The sequence below is a fragment of the Micrasema longulum genome, unplaced genomic scaffold, assembly GCF_059751315.1.
Source record: "Micrasema longulum isolate JH-2025_06_02 unplaced genomic scaffold, ASM5975131v1 h1tg001492l, whole genome shotgun sequence".
In the NCBI taxonomy this organism is placed as follows: Eukaryota; Metazoa; Arthropoda; class Insecta; order Trichoptera; family Brachycentridae; genus Micrasema; species Micrasema longulum.
This window is the reverse complement of record NW_028278676.1, coordinates 141573-162070: the sequence shown is the minus strand read 5'-3', so window position 1 is coordinate 162070 and position 20498 is coordinate 141573. Positions and strand designations below refer to the sequence as shown.

Genomic DNA, 20498 nt, shown 5'->3' with positions numbered 1-20498 from the left:
CATTGGATGGCGTTCTAATGTGATAGATGATCGATGATGACGATCGCTCTCATTACTAATTCTTGTCCGAAAGTTCATAAATTGTTTATGATTTTGTTTTTGTCAAACACAGACTACAGACTACAGATATCTTGACAAATATGTCAATTGTCAAATTTGTCTCGTGCGGTTCGCGCATGGCTTGTATTTTATTTTAAATTTAGAGTACTTGTTGGTTTTTAAATTTACTAAAAGTACGAAAAGTTTTTTTGAATAATGAACCATAAACCAATAACGTTTGTTACTGGAAATGTCAAAAAGTTGGAAGAAGTCGTTGCAATTTTAGGAAAGACATTCCCTCGACAAGTCGAAAACAAAAAATTAGATCTTCCTGAATTACAGGGAGAAATAGACGAAATTTGCAAATTAAAATGCCAGGAAGCAGCGCGGCAACTAAAAGGTCCGGTTGTCGTTGAAGATACATGCTTGTGTTTCAATGCTTTAGGCGGATTACCGGGACCTTACATTAAATGGTTTCTCGAGAAGCTAGGTCCAGAGGGTTTACATAAAATGCTAGCCGGCTGGGATGACAAAAGCGCCGAAGCTGTTTGTACATTTGCTTATTCCGCAGGGGAAGGAGAGAAAGTAATACTATTTCAAGGTAAAACGGCCGGTACTATTGTATTTCCTCGGGGAACTAGAGATTTTGGTTGGGATTCGTGTTTCCAACCAAAGGAGTACGATAAAACTTATGCAGAGTTGCCGAAGGATGAGAAAAACAAGATATCTCATAGATATAAAGCTCTTGATAAATTAAGAGAACACTTTCTATCCGAGAAATAATTTCAAATAGGTATTTGTTTTGCAAATGTTTATGTTCCATGTAAAATAGGAAAGGCTTAATTTTATTGATAAAATATATCTAGTGAAAATGAAACAATTTTTCATTGTAGTTTGAAGAAACTATTACTGTGTCTAAAAAATGTTTTAGATCTATCTGCCTAAAAATGGCTTCCTATTTGAAAGTCAAATAATTCCCTCCTCCCTTAACACACATATTGATACATGTCATGTCGCACTGACATGGAACAATACCTTGAATATTGCTAAAGTAAAAATAATATTCTCCCTGGTCCATAAGAACATATCAAATACACTTAGTCAATATCTAAACAATTTTTCCTCACCTGAGTTCAATAGTACATACAAGGTTATGTACATTTTATTATCAATACGAAAGATAAATATTTGCGTTCTTTTTAAATACAAAATTTTGGAATTTTTTGTCTATTTTCATAATGTCTAATTTAATAAACAATTAACCCTTTGTTTTTGAGTCCACACACAAGTATCTCCACATAGTGTACCCATCTTTTAAAATCCTTTGATTAGTACAACAGCACAGTCATAGGGCGATGCATCGAAAAAAGTTAGGTTGACTCCCTTCCCAGTGATGTATAACTAGTACACATTGCATCCAATAACTTTTATATCTCTGTAAATATAATAAATACAGTAAAATTCCGATTATCTGTTTTAATGAGTGTAAAAGTTTAATGCTTTTCAAACAATACAGAGAATTGGAATCACATTAAAAATACCAGATGTACACTGTGTTAAACACTCTACACACTCTCGATGCGCTAGTGAGAGATACAATTTCATGCATGCAGGTCAGTCTGTACATCTGCCACAAAACGCTCAGTTGCTCTCGCAGCTCCGCTAAGGGTGGACCATTTGCTTGCGCTGTGAGCGTTAGCAAATGGTGTTTTCCATGTTTTTAGCAATTATATTTTATACATTATAACTTTTGACTTTCATGTTAAGTGTAATAGTTATCAATTAATTTTTGTTATTTTCCATAATATTTTATGTACTTTTAACTGTACATTGTAAGAGCCCTCTGGGCGTTCATTAAATAAATGTAGTTGAGTGAAGCAATTGCCTATGAATGTTTAATTTTTCAGATTTTAAATCCCTAATTTTTTTTATTTGTTTTAACTACACAGCAACGAAACGTGCGGATTTTTTAGCCCTGTCAGAGAAGCCTTAAAAAGTATTAAAATTGAATAATTGTTGCGTTTTTGTCAAAATTGACCAAATCTGTTGTATGAAAAAAGTAAGATAAGACAACCTGTTTCGTCAATTTTAACGATAACCCATTAATTATTTAACTTTGAACTTTATAAACTCAAATTTTTTGGTGCAACTGACCCTTAGATTAGCAAAGTAAACACTTAACACTCCGTTGGTCACTAGTTTAAAATCACATAGATGGTCGCTGTGGATTCGCGAGATCCATTTTACCAAATTCATTTATTCATAAAAGACACCAAAAAATTATCATCAAATTGGTGGAATAAAATAAATAATAATTTCTTAATATATTTATTGAGAAAAAAAGTTACATTATTCACAGACAAAAGGCCCTGCTCACCCAAGCAGTCTAGAAATAAAACAAAAATAACACCTGCTGGATCAGATCAAGCTAACCACATGAGTTGATTTCAGATCCGATGCGACCTTCAGAGCTTTAAACTAGCCAATGACAGTTCACAAACCCTGCTCATGCCAAGACTTTCATATGTCTTCTTATGAGATATTTATTTTAAATAATCATTGATTTTTATTAAGATTTCTAAACCATATTCTATACTAGTGTAGGTAGTAAATGTGTGAGTAGTAACCGTTTAATAATTATAGAGTGAATGGTTTATCAGATTAAGATAATAACATCAGTGAGATAAAAAAATAGATAATAGCATTGGAATGTAAAGCAGTCGTCGGATTGTATTGATTGGGAGTGGTGTCAGTTTATAATAGAAAATTATTTCAACTCATGTGATTAGTTTGCTTGCGAAACAATGGGGGATTCAAAAGTGGTTACGGTATTGAGAATTTTACCATTGTTTTATTTGTATAATTATTTATTTATAAAGTTCGAAGGCCGTAAGAGGGTTGAATGAGCAGTTGTGTCACAATTATCTTAGATTAATTTTTAACTGACTATTCTTTATTTTTACTCAGCCCTGGGGCCTTGATTCTGGAAGAAACTAAAAAGAAATAAATTATGTCATGCTTTTTGTGTGATTCAAATTATTTTTATTGATGTAGCTTGTAATTTAGTTTAAACAGTGGAGTATACCAAATGTGTCCGGTATTGTGTTTCTCAAACTCGTAACATGCTTGTACCTTTTTCAAGCAGTGTTTTTCAACCTATGTTTCATAACATTAAATCAAATACACAGCAATGACCGCCAAATTAGTAGTGTGAGTGATTAAATTTAGTACCTATAAATTGTTAGGTAATCTGTTTATATCGACGGTCCCTATGTATACCATTGAGTGGAGTTTACAGGAAAGCAAAAACAAACCCTGATGTTTTTTTAAGAAGCTATCAAATACTGTAGAGTTGCCATCATGAGTCTACTAAAAAAAATAAAAAAATATTCAGTTTGATAAAATCCTAAAAATGGAGGGAGTCTCCCTAAGCTTAATAGATTTCATAAAATAAAATAAGTAATTAAGTTTATTATATAAAAAAAATAAATTAAAGTATATTTATATTTCATTCATAATATAATCCGATAGTTACAATAATAATGTTAATAGTAAAATTATATTTAAGGAATTTTATTTCTTGCATTATATTCATTTATTTTATTTGGTCGTATGTTTTAATTTATTTGGATTATTTAGATACATGTTTGGCAATTCTACAGTATCTGATTGCTTCTTAAAAAAATATCAAGCTTTGTTTTTGCTCTCCTGTAAATCTCGTAAAACGCAGTTTCAATACTTAGGGACTGTGTCTTAGAGACATAAGACATATGTCTTCAGTGGTGCTTGATGTGTCATGGGAATTCAATCAAGGGTTAAGTGTGATGCTTTAGAAAAATAGTAGAAACCCTTTGTCGAAGAATGTTAACGAAATAATTGTAAAACAAGTAAATATGGCAAAAATGAACGGTAACGTGAGACGAGGACGACCAAGAAAGACGTGACATGATTAGATAAACTAAAATCTTAAGTCTGGTCATCTCAAAAGCAGACAGAACCGAAGGGCATGTATGACAAGATGTATGAATGTGGAAGAAGCTAGGAAGACAGGATAGACGTGTGTGGCGGTCCATTCTCTACCTACCCCTACGGAGAAATGGCATGATGATAGTAGTAGCTCTGCCAAAGAGATACATTCTTAAAGGTGTCTAATCTTAGATTATTAATAAAATTAGGAGCCGCAAAATCTACCAATCTACCTGAATGAACAAGATTTCTTGAGTTAATATTAGAAATGTAAAAAATGAGATTTCCTTTAACTTGTTTAATATGCTGCACTATTTGTAAACTAAATGTCCGTAGTTTAATTAGGAATTTTACTTTATTAAAACTACAATTAAGTAGTATTTTTTAAAGGAGTAGCAAACTATAAAATATAAATATGATTGCATTTTAGGTTATATGTATTATCTTTTACCATTGATCCATTTATTGCTCCATATTCTTCATTATCAGTGAATTTATGATAAAAGCCATTTACTTATCTCTATTTCGTAACATATACATATTTACAATTTTAGCCAATTCTATTGTTTGAATGATACATTATATCTAAATTTATACAAGGTGCTGTAATTATTAGAGATGCTACGAATTTTCGACTACAATTCATTATTCGGCCTACTCGGCTACTTTTTTAAATATTTGGCCGAATACTTTGGTTTGTAATTGTAATGAAAAAAAAACGCAAATATGACTAAAAAATTTATCTATTTTAATCACAAATGATTAGTTTAATTCTCAAAATCTATTTTTAAAGCATATGTTGGTAGCAAATGATTGTGCCATTCCTCATAAATAATACCTCACAAGATTTTGTTGTTACACAGCAAACACTCAGCCAGTTTATTATCTTCAATACAAATCTCATAATATTCCCAAGATTTTTTATTAAATGGTGCCATGATGTACAATGAACAAATAATTACTAATTCCTAATAATCATTACTAATAACGTAATAACTAATAAGTAATAAGGACTATTAGTAACACAATGTGATGAATAGTGAACAAATAATTCATGTCGCGACATGATCTACTCGCAAATGAAACAGATTCGCCCCCCCTATTACTGCCGCACGCACCGCAATGAGACAGGTCGTAATCTGTCACATGCGAAATACTGAATATTTGGTATTCGGCCAAATCACTATTCATGGCATCTCTAGTAATTATAGTACAGCTGTCAGGTACTTGATGCATTTGCATATCAGGCATTACTGTGAGTTATCGACCTGCTAATAAGAAGAATTAAAATATTGATAGTATGAAACTTTGCCAAAGACCAGCACCGTGATTGGTTTTGTCTTATTTCTAGAGCCAAAAACATATTAGCATGTCTTGTAAAATAATCTATCTATGAAATTTAAGTATTGGGCTTTGATTAGGTCTGAGAATGGGTAAAATATAAGTAGGCGCAGACAGATGTTTAGAAAAAATAGTTTGAATGTAAGTAATTTGGAGCTAAACAGACACTTCAGCAGTGTGGTTAAAAATGTCCACAGTGGTTTAGAAACTAAAAAATTGGATTTGTTGTGATCAACAAACTAAGTCAAAAAATTAAATATGGTTAAAAGTTTCAAGTAAACATTAAAAAACCAAATAATCAAATAGAATATACAGAAATCTATTTTTATGTAAATCATTAACGTTATATAAAATTTAGGATAGGTAAGTTTAAAATTTGTTCCCAAAAAAAAACAGCGAAAACAGAAACAGCGTTTGATTGTTTTATTTTATCTTCTTCTACTGGCTCTATATCGTTGTTTTAAAATCAAGAATGTGAATTTAGTAACAAAATAGCTACGTTAGAGTGTTGTAGTTGGTAAATGTTATCAACTATCAAATATCTAAATTTAGTAAATGGGGTCTAGAATTTCAACCGTCCATGCGCTCAGTAGCTGCAAGACTTTTTGCCATCTAAATTCTAATTTTATAAATTTGCTTTTTATTTCGTTTTTAACAATATCACTTAAACTCTAAACTTCATTGTCAAATAAAAAATTTAAAAATAAAAATGTAGATAGGGGCTATATTTCTTACTGTCCATGCGCTCTGTAGCTGCAAGACGTTCTGTTATCTAGCTCATATATATCATAATTGTAATATATCATAATTGGAGACGAAGAACTAGAATTCCAACCGTCCATGCGCTCTGTAGCTGCAAGACGTGTTGGGATATTTATTTATTGTACAGCGCCCTTGAAGTGATTTTCACAAAAATGGCCCTATATAAATTATCCAAACATTATTAAACATTATTATTGGTGCACAATAAAAGCGCCCGCTTTTTTTTATCAAAACTTGCCAGCAGGTAGGAAAGAGAGAATATGGAAGGAAGTTATGATAAATACAAAAGAAAATTTATAACTAGCACTTTAATTCCCTATTCTTTAAACATCATATATTTTATATTGATTAGAATAATAAACAAAAAACTGTTTTATTAATAAAATGCCTTAAAAAGCATAAGACCTAATCACATGGCCCTCTGCGCCTCAACTATACAGCTCTACAAACCTCATCTGACAAACCACTTGTAGGTTTTTTTCACCTCTTTATCTTAGTAAATTTTGCACCCAATAATAATAAATTATGACCATTCTATGGCGCAGTTGCATGAGTGATCACTTCAAGGGCACTGTATATTTATTAAAAAATAATTTAAATTTACCTACATATAGTCGAACTCTATATTAATTTTTTTATTTATTCATATAAAGATACATATTACAAAAAAAATGTATCCCTCTATGAGGCGAAGAGCCCTGTGTTGAGTTGGGATATAAGAAAATAGAAAGTAAAGACATGCATATTATTGAAAAATATTACAAAGAATACTAATATTTATTTATTTATTTCACATAAAACTTTATATATTTTCTTTTCTATGTTAATACCTCACTGGACATAACCCGCGTCGAGGCATTCATTTACATTATTTTTATATCATGTTCTAGTACATAATAAATAAATTTAATATAATAGATAACATTGTATGGATATAAACATAAAACATAAATAGCAGACATACAACAATAATTCCAATAAAAACAATCAATAAAGTTCAAATTGCTTTTGGTACAGACTCAACATCCACTGAAAGCTTGTGGAGTAATAATTGAATAGATTCAAATTTTATTTAAAATAGTCAAATAACTATGTATGCAAAATAATTTAAATTTATTAAGTATATATTTCCATTTGATATTTAATTTTTATTTTTTACAATCTGGTTTCTACAGTATTGATTTGATTTTTGTTAGGGTGACCACATTTGGGTCAAACCGCTTAATGTAAGCGAGTTTGACATCCCCATTGGCTGTCGTATTGTGAAGTCTGATGGGAAGAAGGTCATAGTTCGCGATGATGATGGAAAGGAATTTACAGTATCCTCAGATCAGGTGCTCAAATCTATGCACCTCACTTCTTCACGAGGGGTTGAGGATATGATAACTCTAGGAGACTTGCAGGAGTATGCCATATTAAAAAATTTACACATGAGATATAATAAAAAACTTATTTATGTGAGTTAAATTTATTATTTTTAACAAAGGTTTTTAAGTCTGATTTTGGGTACATGATAGTGTTGCAGATTCCGGATCAGAGGTTTGAGGTTTATTCTGCACTCTACTACACACATACTAAATCTAATATCTATTTGGCTGTAAAGTATCACAGTTTCTAAAAAGTCCTCGATTGTTTTATTTATATTTATTTGTAAGGTTCGCAGTGTTAAGGTGCAATTTTTTTCTTCTTTGCTAATTGCAACACATTTAAACCTATAACATGATTGCAATATTAGTAGGGTAGGTACCATTTTTTTCGCTTCAATAGTCTTGTATTAAAATACTGAAAATGCATTTTTAAAATTGATAAAATGTTAAATTTTTAAAAATAATTTTAAAACGATACCTACAGCCACTAAGTAAATAATGACTGACAAATACTTGTATCTGGATATTGAGACAGTTGAGAATATCGATAGATCCAGGGAATATCAATAAAAAAGGGCACTAAAAGCATTTAACTTTGCTGGACATGTTTAAGTAAGTTTTTAATGTGATAACAATTCATTATATTATTTCAAAAGAAATAAAAAAATAGTGTCTGAGTAAATTTTGCATTTTATTTCAAAACATTACCTTAATTTAATGATTAATCCAATTATCCGAATTTCTACTTATCCGGATAACGTCTGATACCCAATTAAAGTTTTACTGTATTATGTTTTTCTAAAAACTACACTACATTTCAAATTTTAAATAAAGCTATGTGAAGAAATACTGAACATGCCAGTAAGGGGCTAGTTAAAAATTTTCTGCCAGGGTATGTTAAGGTAGATTTTTAGTTTATAATAAATGACTATGTTTTAAGAAAACAGAGGTACCTAAATTGTACCAGCTTAGTAAGTAAATTATTGATTCTTATTTATTAATTTTAGACATATACTGGTACAATGCTTGTTGCTATTAACCCTTACGAAATATTACCTATTTACACCGGAGAGCAGATAAACCTCTACAGAAACAGGAAAATTGGAGAAATTCCTCCTCATATATTTGCTGTGGGCGATTCTTGCTTTAGAGAAATGGCAGAAAAAAGTGAAGATCAGTGTATAGTTATAAGGTAATCTATATAATTATTACTCTAGAATTGATTGTTTGTGCCTGTCACTTATTCTCACGCACTGGAATTTAAGTCTTATTATTGTGGTATAAACGATAAATCAGTCATTTTCGCCTGTTAAAATTTGGCAAATTGCTATCCCAGTAATTTAATCCCCTTAAGCTAAATCTGTAAGCCTGGTAAGCTAAAACCGTGAGAACGGATAACCAAATATATTTACAAATTGAAAAAGTTTGAGATTTCTATTAAATGGTTTGAAACATGTATTTACCCTTTTTACTTATTACCCTATGTTGCATGTGTAATACAGCGAGAGATAAATAATAATTCACTGTATGATAATTCTCTTCATATTTGTATTATTACAACAATATTTACCTCTCAATTTATTCTTAAAATGAGTTATGAGAGCATTTTCCATTTACTTTAAATTTATTATTAGATTTTTGAATATAATTCAGAATCAACCGAGGCTCGATAAAATGAGACCTGGAGGGCCGAATGTAGCAGATTGTTGTCTGCTAGTTATTTAACCAATTTATTCCCACATTAATATTAATACTGTTTTTATTATTTGTTTCGTTAATGTGATTTATTTATCATTCAAGTGGAGAAAGTGGGGCTGGAAAAACCGAAAGCACAAAATTAATATTACAATATTTGGCAGCTGTAAGTGGGAAACATTCTTGGATAGAACAGCAGATTCAAGAAACTAACCCTATTTTAGAAGCCTTTGGTAATGCAAAAACTGTACGAAATGATAACTCCTCACGATTTGGAAAGTATATTCACATCAACTTCAATAAAAAAGGTGAAATCGAAGGTGCTAAAATAGAACAGTACTTATTAGAAAAGTCACGTATCGTCTCACAAAACCAGGGTGAACGTAATTATCATATTTTCTATAGTTTACTTGCGGGATTGAGTGGAGAGGAAAAGAAAAAACTAGAACTCACAGATGCATCTAACTATGAATACCTAAAAGGAGGGAAAACTTTAACCTGTGAAGGGAGAAATGATGCGTCACAATTTGCTGATGTCAAAGCCGCTATGAAAGTTTTGAATTTTCCGGAAGAAGATATTTGGAATATTTTTAAATTACTCGCTGCAATTCTCCATATGGGAAATTTAAAGTACAAATCAATTGTAGTAAATAATTTGGAAGGTTCAGAAGTGGCGGATAGTGCTAATGCAGGAAGAGTTGCTACAATGCTAGGACTCAACAAGTCTTCTCTTTGTGATGCTCTCACAAGGAAAACAATCAAAATACAGGGGGATCAAGTGGTGACATCAATTTCAAAGCAGAGTGCTATAGAATCAAGGGATTCATTTATAAAAGCAATTTATGGACAAATATTTATACGGATTGTTGATAAAATAAATGAAACAATATATAAACCTAGCAAAAACACCGTTAACTCAATCGGTGTTTTAGATATTTTTGGTTTTGAAAATTTTACATCAAATAGTTTTGAACAGTTGTGCATTAATTATGCCAATGAAAATTTGCAGCAGTTTTTTGTAAAGCATATTTTTAAAATGGAACAAGAAGAGTATGCAAAAGAAGGCATAAAATGGGAGAATATAGAATATGTAGATAATCAAAATATACTTGAGATGATTGGTATAAAGAGTTTGAACATAATGTCATTGATTGACGAAGAAGCAAAGTTCCCGAAAGGAACCGATCTAACTTTATTGACTAAACTGCACTCTACTCATGGCTCCAAATCTATTTATATTAAACCGAAATCAGAACACACACATAATTTTGGAGTGCAGCACTTTGCTGGAAATGTAGCCTATGATGTTTTAGGTGAGTTCAAATCTTGAATAGGTATATCATACAATTAATTTTAAAAAATTATCAGCTTTCCACGACTTTTGGCGTTGATTTGTTTACTTACAATTTATTTAAATGTCATTTTACAGTATGTAATTCGATTGTTTTTAATTACCTACACTAATTTTTAAACTGTTTTTGACAAGGTTTTTTGGATAAAAACAGAGATACCTTTAGTCCCGATGTCCGGCAGCTTGTCCGGCAGTCAACAAATGTTTTCTTAAAAGGACTTTTTGGTGAAACTCTGACAGATATGGATGGAGGGAGGAAACAAATCACACTATCAATACAGTTCAGGTCATCCCTAGAAAACCTCATGAAATCTCTTTACTCTTGTCATCCCTTTTTCGTAAGATGTATAAAACCAAATGAACTTAAGAAACCTTTGGTAAATAACATTTTTCCGTATTATACAATGTATTTTATAAAATTATTAAATTAAAATATTATCTGCAGAATGTAATTTTTTACAGATATTTGATCGCTCATTAATTGTAAGACAGCTTCGATATGCTGGTATGATGGAGACAGCAAAAATTAGACGAGCCGGTTTTCCCATTCGACATTCATACTTTGATTTTGTTAACCGCTACCGCTTTCTTGTTCACAATATTCCCCCACCGCATAAAGCTGATTGTAGATCAGCTGCTAGTAAAATTTGTAATGAAGTTTTAGCTGGCCAAACAGAATATCAATTAGGAACTACAAAAGTTTTTCTTAAAGATTCGCACGATGTGTTTTTAGAGGAAATGCGTGAAAAAGTATTGGAAAAATATATAATTTTATTGCAAAAAAATATACGTCGTTGGATTCATAGAAAACGTTACTTAGAACTTAAAGCTGCTACATTGGTGGTTCAAAAACACTGGAGGGCTCGTGGGTATAGACAAAAGTACTTAACAATGCGTAGAGGATATCTACGTCTTCAAGCCGTCATCTTGTCGCGACAACAAACAGCTTCATTCTCCAAAATTAGAAAATCCGTCATTCGAGTACAAGCCATTAGTAAAGGTTTCCTCGTAAGAAAGGTAATCAAAGAAAAGGGACCTTTCATTAAGAAACAGCTGATATTATTAAGAAAGAAGAGGGAAGATGAAATAGAAGAAATGAAGAGCAAGGGAACTGCAAACTATTTACAGAAAGCAGAAGATAATCATGACAAGAGAGTAAAAGCTCTTTTCCAAAATGTGTGGGTGCAGAAGATAGATGAGAATGTGGCAACTCCAACAAAGAAAAATGCACATGTAGATGATCACTATGTTGACGATGTGTTTAGATTCTTGCAAGAAGGCACTGTAGACCAAAAAGGAAATGTGGTAATTATGATATAAATTCTTTTAATCAAAAATTTTGTCCGTGTAATAAAATTTTATTGTGTAGATTATAGAAAATCCAAGGTAAAGATTATTATATTTTCCAGGCAAAACCGACGCAGTCTCTTGAGAATGCAGACATTGACTTGCCAGTCGTAGAGGAACCAGTTGAGGATCTATCTGCCTTCGACTTTAGGAAGTTTGCCGCAACATATTTTGCTGGAAACAGCAGCTATCAGCACAGTCGCCGAGCTCTCCGCCGGCCTTTGTTGGAAAGTGGAGAAGAAACTTGGGCAGCAGCGCGAGCCTTGTGGGTTGCCCTCCTTCGGTTTATGGGTGACTTACCTGAACCCAGAGATGCGGGGGACACGGATGCCACTCCTGTCATGACCAAGCTAACGGAGACACTTGGCAGAGCTTTCCAAAATTCAGAAGATTTTCAGGTATGAAAAAATATGTTTAATCCGTTATGGCATAAAGTTAAATTTTATGCATTTTTTCCAATAAATATTAGGTGTACGACATTGCTTCCGCGGTTTTTTTTCAGAAATTTGAGGCCTTATTGTAAAAAAACTGGTTATACATTTATGATTCAAAGTATTGTTCATCGCTGGCCACTTCTGTCTCCTTTCTTTCGAGTACGAAACCCGTGTCAAAAAAACTGGTCATCTTTTGAAGTGATCCATGAATCATCAAATTTTTTACTTCGGATCGAGCATTGTCATGCTGCAAAATCACTTTTTTTATTATTAATTACTCTTGTTGTATTGCCGCCGTTTGTCTTTCAATGCTCGGCTCAAACACATTAATTGTGTTCGATAATGATCGCCTGTGATTGTTTCACTCGGTTTTAACAGCTCATAATCATAAACCACAGCTCATAATCATAAATCATAAACCCCAAGCAGGTCCCACCAAATACAGAGCACGACCTTAGAGCCGCGAATATTCGGTTTGGCCGTCGACGCGAAAGCATGGCTGGAAAACCCCCATGATTTTCTGCGCTTGGGGTTATCGTAATGGACCCATTTTTCGTCCCCAGTCTCAATGCTATGCAGGAATCCCTTCCGTCTTTGCCATTCAAGCAACTGTTCACAAGCAAACAAACACCGTTCAACATCTCTCGGTTTCAACACATACGGCACCCAATTTCCTTGCTTCTGAATCATTCTCATGGTTTTGAGGTATTTAGAAATTCACACTCCCAATGATCGTGCCAATTCTTCTTGACTTTGACATCAAGTAAGCCTCCAATTCTGCATCTTCGAAAAATTTCTCTCTTCCACCGCTATGGCTGTCTTCGACGTGAAAATTACCGTTCTTGAAGCATTGAAACCACTCACGATACCTTCTTTTACTAACAGCGGCCTCACCATAAGTATTTGAGAGCATTCCACTAGCCTCAGCCGCAGATTTTTTCACATTGAAGCAGAAAATAAAACGAGGATTAAAAAAGACGAGGATTTTGCTCATAAACTGTCATTTTCAATCGAGAACAACTTTATGATGCAGACACAAATTGACTAATGTTTCTATTAGGTTATGTTGACAGATGCCCAAGTTCATTGCATGGTGTGTATGATCTATTTATTTTGACCACTACTTACCGCTAAAGCCATCTACAGGAAAACGGCGGAAGCAAAGTTGTACACCTAATATGTAGGTAGTTATAAAAACCTTTAACTGATTAGCCAAGTCATCTGAGTACTGTTTGTTTTCTCAATAATTATTCACATAAATTTCTGTAAAAAAAATCAATCAGATAATTTTTATCTATTATCACCACTATCAGTCATAATTTTTCATCATTCTGAATAATTGTTTCTACATTGTGCTGAAGTAAGTATAGAAAAAAAGTGTTTTCTGAAGGAAAATAATATGTTATGAAAATTCTTATATAGGACCTGTCGGGGAACGAATTCTTGGCGTATGCAAGAAATGTGTTAATGTGTTTTGACACTGCTCACTTGAGTTTAGATAAAAATTAGCTGGTTGATATTCACGAATATATGATTTTTTTAAATATTAAGGAGCCAATTTTTATCAGAATTCAAACAAAACACATTACCGCATTTCTTCCGTACACCACGAACTCGTTCCTCAACAGAACCTATATCGTGTTTTTAAATGTTATATTTGTAGAACCAACATAGCCCACTAATTATTTGTTAAACTAACCAACATATAGCATATAGCTTATGAAGTTTTTTATTTTTTAGAATTTGATGTCTAATGGAGGTGTTGAAACAAGCGAGAAACAGCGACAAAAGATGATTCACATGACACTGAAGAGGCAGCAGACCAAATTACGAGAGGAATTGCATAAAGGCTTTATGGAAGACAAACAAATGAATGAATTCTATGATTCTTGGCTTAATCGACGCACCGCCAATTTAGAAAAACTCCACTTTATTATTGGTCACGGTATTTTAAGACCCGATTTAAGGTACATAAATATGTAATTCTACACTTTGCTTGTAATCTCATTTAATTCATACTTAAAATAATGTTTTTTTTTTTTTGATTTTAGGGATGAAATATATTGCCAGTTGTGTAAACAATTATGTAATAATCCTACCAAGGCTTCTCACGCACGGGGTTGGATTCTTATGTCTCTTTGTGTTGGATGCTTTGCTCCGAGTGAACGGTTCGTTAATTACCTTAGGGCATTTATTCGTGAAGGCCCTCCTGGCTATGCCCCCTACTGTGATGGACGTCTTACAAGAACGATTAGAAATGGTCCCAGAACACAACCGCCCAGCTGGGTAGAGCTTCAAGCTACTAAATCTAAAACACCTATAGTTTTAACTATAACATTTATGGATGGTTCTATAAAAACAGTTCAAGCGGATTCAGCGTCCACATCAGAAGAAGTTTGCAGTCAAATAGCAGAGAGCATAAACTTGGTCGATACATTTGGATTCTCTCTTTTCATAAGTCTCTTTGATAAAGTGCTATCTCTAGGCAGTGAGGGTGATCATGTAATGGATGCCATTTCTCAATGTGAACAGTATGCGAAAGAACAGGGTGGTGTAGAAAAATCTGCTCCATGGAGACTCTATTTCCGTAAGGAGATATTTGCTCCATGGCACAATCCAGTTGAAGATCCTATTGCCACTAATTTACTTTATCACCAAATAACTAGAGGAGTCAAATTTGGAGAATATCGTTGTTCAAATGAAAATGATATAGCAGTATTGGCTGCTCTTCAATATTATGTAGAGTATGGCGGTCAAATGGATCCTCAAATATTACAAAAGGTTGTTAATAACTTTATACCAAACCAATTTTTGAGTGCTGGGGATAAGGCAATTGTGAAATGGGAATCTTTGATCAGAAGTGCCTTTAATAGCAGTAATAATATCATTCAAAAAGTAGACTCAATTAATTGCAAAGAGGATGTGGTTATCTTTGCAAAACTAAACTGGCCCATACTATTCTCACGCTTCTTCGAGGCTATTAGAATAAAAGGATCATCTATTTTAAAAGACAATGTTATAATAGCAGTCAATTGGACCGGTGTTTATATTGTTGATGATCAAGAGCAAATTCTTTTGGAATTATCATATGTAGAGATTACTTATGTCGGATACAGTAAAGATAAAAACTCCAAGTTTGGTAATTTTACATTAATGACTATTCAGAAAGAAGAAATAGTTTTCCAAAGTCTGGACGCTGAAGATTTGAGTAATTTAGTTATTTATCTCATAGATGGTCTAAAGAAACGTTCATTGTATGTTATTGCTCAGAATGACTACAAAGAGTCAGCAGATACTTCTTCATTCTTAGAACTGAAGAAAGGAGATTTGATAACATTGGTTAATGATTGCATAGGAGACACAATTTTGACATCTACATGGGGTAATGGAGAGTGCAATGGGCGACAGGGTCTTTTCCCAACGGAGCAAGTGTATATATTACCTACCATGACTAAACCGCCCCAAGATATTTTAGTTATGTTCAAAAAAGATGGAGCTTTAGATAAATATAAGCAAAAATCAAAATACAATACATTACAAAGAAAAAAAATGTACACTTTGCAGAAATATGCACAAGAATACTTTAGAGCCGCTTATAACTATGCAACGTCGACAATATCAAAGGCTTCGGCAATCACAACTGTTAAGAAGAGCACCACAGAAGAATTATGGAGGCATGGAAGAGAGCCTATTAAGTTGCCATTGTTGCAAAAACTTCAAGGAAATGAAATGCTTTGTAAAGAATCTTGCTCAATATTTGTTAGTATCCTGAAATACATGGGTGATATGCCTGCTCCAAGACCAAGAGTGGCATCGGAATACACAGATGAGATATTTGGTCCAGCCTTAAAGCACGAGGTCCTTAAAGATGAAGTTTACTGTCAAATTATGAAACAATTGACAAACAATCGCATTCAATTAAGTGAAGAGCGCGGCTGGGAGTTAATGTGGTTAGTGACTGGCTTATTTGCATGCAGTCAGACTCTTTCGAAGGAATTAATAGAATTTTTGAAAACTCGTCCACATCCAATTGCTAAAGAATGCTTACAAAGAGTGTACAAATCTCAAAAGAGTGGACAGCGACAATATCCACCATATTTAGTAGAAGTTGAAGCTATTCAACACCGCAGCTTACAAATATATCACAAAGTTTATTTCCCAGATGATACTGACGAAGCCTTTGAAGTAGATTCCACAACCAAAGCGAAAGATTTATGCCTTCAAATAGCAGAGAGGTTAGATCTCAGAAATGGAGATGGCTTTAGCTTGTTTGTTAAGATTGCAGATAAAGTGTTTTCAGTGCCTGATAACTACTTCTTCTTTGACTTTATCCATGAACTTATAGAATGGATAAAACAATCTAGGCCATCTCGTAACAGTAAGTACAAAAATAATAATAAAAATATAAATTAATGTAATTATGTGAAATGCATATTTTGAAAACATATTTACTTATTTCAGCTGGTGCACCAGTGCAGTTCCAGTATCAAATATTCTTCATGAAGAAACTGTGGATAAATACAATACCCGGAAAGGACACCAATGCCGATCAGATATTTTATTTCCCCCAGGAATTGCCTAAATATTTACGGGGCTATCATAAGTGTGGAAAAGCAGATGCAGTTAGCTTAGCAGCTCTCATCTACAGAGCAAGATTCGGAAGTGATTTTTCAAGACTTGGAGCACCAACATTCCAGCTTTCGACATTATTACCAGCGGACTTGGTCAAACTCCAATCCTCCGCGGAATGGAGAAATCAAATAGGCGCAGCGTACCACAAGGATAAGGACAAGAGCCCGGAACAAGCCAAAGAAGCTTTCCTCAAGATTGTTTATCAGTGGTCAACATTTGGTACAGCTTTTTTCGAAGTGAAACAGACAACCGATTCAAATTATCCAGAAGTTGTGATCATTGCCATCAACAAGAATGGTGTCAGTATTATTCACTCCCAGATGAAGGTAACATTATTTGCGTACTTATTTATTTCATGTTAATATGCCATACTTTAAATCTTGTCGAAATCAGAAAATCAGTTATTAGAATGCAGTTTTGGAAACGCAAAGAAATAGGTGATACATAAAGAGCGTGATATGCCAACAATGATAAAAATACATAATTATGAAAACCAAATTGTATTAATTTTTATCAATGATACTTGGATAAGAAATAAATTATGGTTTTCAAGCTATTAATTGAGCTGATAAAATAATTAAGATTAATTCAGATTGTTTCATAATTTCTTCTCTATTTTAAATTCTGTCATCATAAATGACAGATAAGGAAACGGACAACTTGTGTGGTCACAGATTGCCATGATGTATTAGTAATAAGTACCACTGGCCAACTCCGCATGTAAACTTGCTTACTCCAAACTCAATTTTTCATAAATATTTTCCAAACCCAAGTGCTGTTAGATTTTTTTTTAAATTAGTTATTATGTGCCCATAACAGATAGGCACCGCATACTTACTCCAGAAACACGCATTGAGATGTTCACAAAAAATGACTTATAACTTTTTTAATACATTCAAATTAGTTGTTAGTCAGAGGAAGTTCATTGTAATTTATTAAATTAAAATGTATAGATGAATGATCGCACTTTTAACCAATTAAGTTTTATAGACCAATAACCAGTTTCATCGCTCTCGTTGCATCGTCCGATTAAAACTACACATGGGCTGTGAAATTCAAAGTATTATTCTTAAAGTATTATTACGAAATAACTATTTTAATATAGAATATTTTGATTTATGGGTTTTGTCAAATGTTATTATAAGATTTTTTAAATGATATAGAATTTTAGTCAACTATGTCATAACTGGAATTTGAAAAATATGGTTTAAAATTTATCAAATTACAACCGAGATGGAGAACATTTCAGAGATTGAAGTATGGAAGTCTATGCATTTACAGGGCTTATGACCTGTCGTTGGCTGGTTTAAGTGGCCACTTTACACAGTCACAATTTTGCCTGTGTTTGAACATCCATATTTCTTCAATTCTTCTATCTGTTGATTTTAGTGAAGTTGAGATGAAACCTTTATTTTTGCGAAGAGATTATTTGATTGAGTCATTTCAAGTACTAGGCATTGCCTGAAAACAATTTTCCAATGTTTATACTTCTTCTTGAACCAGTTGGTTTCCTTACAATATTTTGAGTTTTACTTAGTTTTGTGGGCAAAACATTTAATTATTGAAAATACTTCCCCCCACATATATTTGGGTTTCTAGAACAAATTCGCAGCTACAAATTTTCGAAAAGTGAGATCTCTTCATAACTGACATTAAATAATCTTTGTTTAAATATAAATAAAAATATAATAATAATGTTTAAATATAAATAATAATAAAAGAATAACCCGCTAAGCCTGTATTCTAGAGGCTTGTCAGCGGGTAGGAAATAAAGGATATGGACGGAAGTTATGAATTATATACAACTCCCAGACCAATTGAGAAAAAATCTTTGTTGGATTTTTTTTCTTGCAACTGGCGGAAATCGAACCCGCGACGCTAATTTCACAGTTAGTCGTTTAACCAACTGAGCCACGACGCCTGCTACTCAGTTAGTTAGTTACCAATTTGTACCGGAAACCCGACGATATAGAGTTGAAACTTCTTAAAAACCATACCAGTCTGATGACGTCACGAGAGCGATAACACCGGTTGTTGGTCTATCAAACTAAGTGAATTAAAGTATAAATTTGTTTTATAAATTATAACTCTTTTGTTTACATTTAGTTTATAATTCTGTAAATCTACTTTCAGGATATATTGGTTACATATCCATTCTCGGAGCTGTCTAACTGGTCGTCTGGAAACACATATTTCCACATGACCCTTGGCAACTTCATGCGAGGATCTAAGCTTCTATGTGAAACATCACTCGGCTACAAGATGGATGACCTCATCTCTTCCTACATTACTTACATGAAGACAGCGGCAATTAAAAAATAATTTAACCAACCAATATTTTAAGTAGGTACATATTAATTTATAATAACTATTATTTAATCCTACTACAGTAAAACTCTCACTATCCATATTAATGAGTGCTAGATTTGATTGCTTTTGAAATAATACAGCTAATTGGAATCACGTTAAAAAAATACTTTAACATGGATAGCAAAGTTAATAGGACAATTAAATCAAAATTAAAGACAAATCCTTTATTTTTTGTTTCCTGATAACTATTTGGATATTTGGAAATCCGGATGACCAGAGTTCAGATAAACGGAGTTCTACTGCACTTGCAAATATTGAGATTGAATAAAAATGATTCCTCAATTAATTACAAGTATTTGAAATTGGATATAATGTGCATGCTCCATTTTGTTTTGAAAATAACTTAAAATGTTTGCAAAATAAGGTTAAACTTAAGATTTCCAATACATATGCTTCTGGGCACAAGCTGTTACGGAAATATAAAATACTAGTTATTAATTCTAATGTTTCAATTTATTGCAACAGAGTGGGAAAACATTTTCGAGAAGAGAATATGGATGTCTACGCATTTACGGGGCCTATGACCTGTCACTTTACTCATTTTATAAAATTCACTTTTCTGCCTAATACGAATTAATCATTCTCTATTTACATTTCGATAGATATGATCTAGTTGAGAGAAAACTATTTCAACATTTGGAATATAGTTTTTGAAAAATCCTGTGATAATTTGTGTAATCAGTGTTCGAAAATCCATAATTTCTCAACTATTCCATCTGTTGACTTTTGTGAATTAAAAATGTTAAAACCATTGTATTAATGTGGGTGAGATTTATCTGGCTGAATTTTTTCACACCTTCAACACATGAAAATACTTATGCTAAATTTTTATGCTTCTTTTAATACTAGTTTAATCATAGGCAGACCAGATAAAGGCAGAATGGGAAATGATATAATACAGTGTGTAAAGTGATCACTTAATCCAGCCACTGACAGGTCATAACAGATTTCCATATTCCCTTCACAAAAATTAATGTTTTCCTTTCTGTTGCAATAAATTAAAATCTTGATAACTCCCTTTAGGGTGGAATGCTGCCTTGTCTACAAGCATTTGGACATATTCAAAATATTGTAAATAAATATTGTGACCGTAATAAATTAAAAATAAAAATGAATAAAGAAAATACTGGGTCTTTTTAAATTTTATTAAAATATTTTTTTTTATTCTGTAGAAAATTGCCAAAACCATCAGCG

The 20498-nt window shown here is 32.7% G+C and overlaps 2 protein-coding genes across 3 annotated transcripts; both read left to right on the top strand.

Annotated features, from left to right (window-relative positions):
- Positions 1 to 130: 130 nt before the first annotated feature.
- On the top strand, positions 131 to 916 carry LOC148275183 (inosine triphosphate pyrophosphatase). Its single transcript, XM_088236047.1, has one exon. It carries the CDS (start codon positions 256 to 258, stop codon positions 820 to 822), a length of 567 nt encoding a protein of 188 aa, XP_088092173.1. The 5' UTR covers positions 131 to 255; the 3' UTR covers positions 823 to 916.
- A 1799-nt stretch (positions 917 to 2715) lies between these two features.
- On the top strand, positions 2716 to 20434 carry ck (unconventional myosin-VIIa ck). Of its 2 annotated transcripts, XM_088236041.1 has the most exons (12): positions 2716 to 2867; positions 7305 to 7565; positions 8483 to 8667; positions 9276 to 10483; positions 10657 to 10898; positions 10984 to 11826; positions 11931 to 12266; positions 14043 to 14269; positions 14354 to 16680; positions 16764 to 17260; positions 19068 to 19277; positions 20328 to 20434. In XM_088236041.1, exons 1-11 carry the CDS (start codon positions 2844 to 2846, stop codon positions 19254 to 19256), a joined length of 6339 nt encoding a protein of 2112 aa, XP_088092167.1. In that variant the 5' UTR covers positions 2716 to 2843; the 3' UTR covers positions 19257 to 19277; positions 20328 to 20434. The 2 variants fall into 2 exon arrangements, with proteins under 2 accessions (XP_088092167.1, XP_088092166.1); XM_088236040.1 differs by lacking the exon at positions 20328 to 20434 and having other exon boundaries at positions 19068 to 19393.
- The last annotated feature ends 64 nt before the right edge of the window (positions 20435 to 20498 follow it).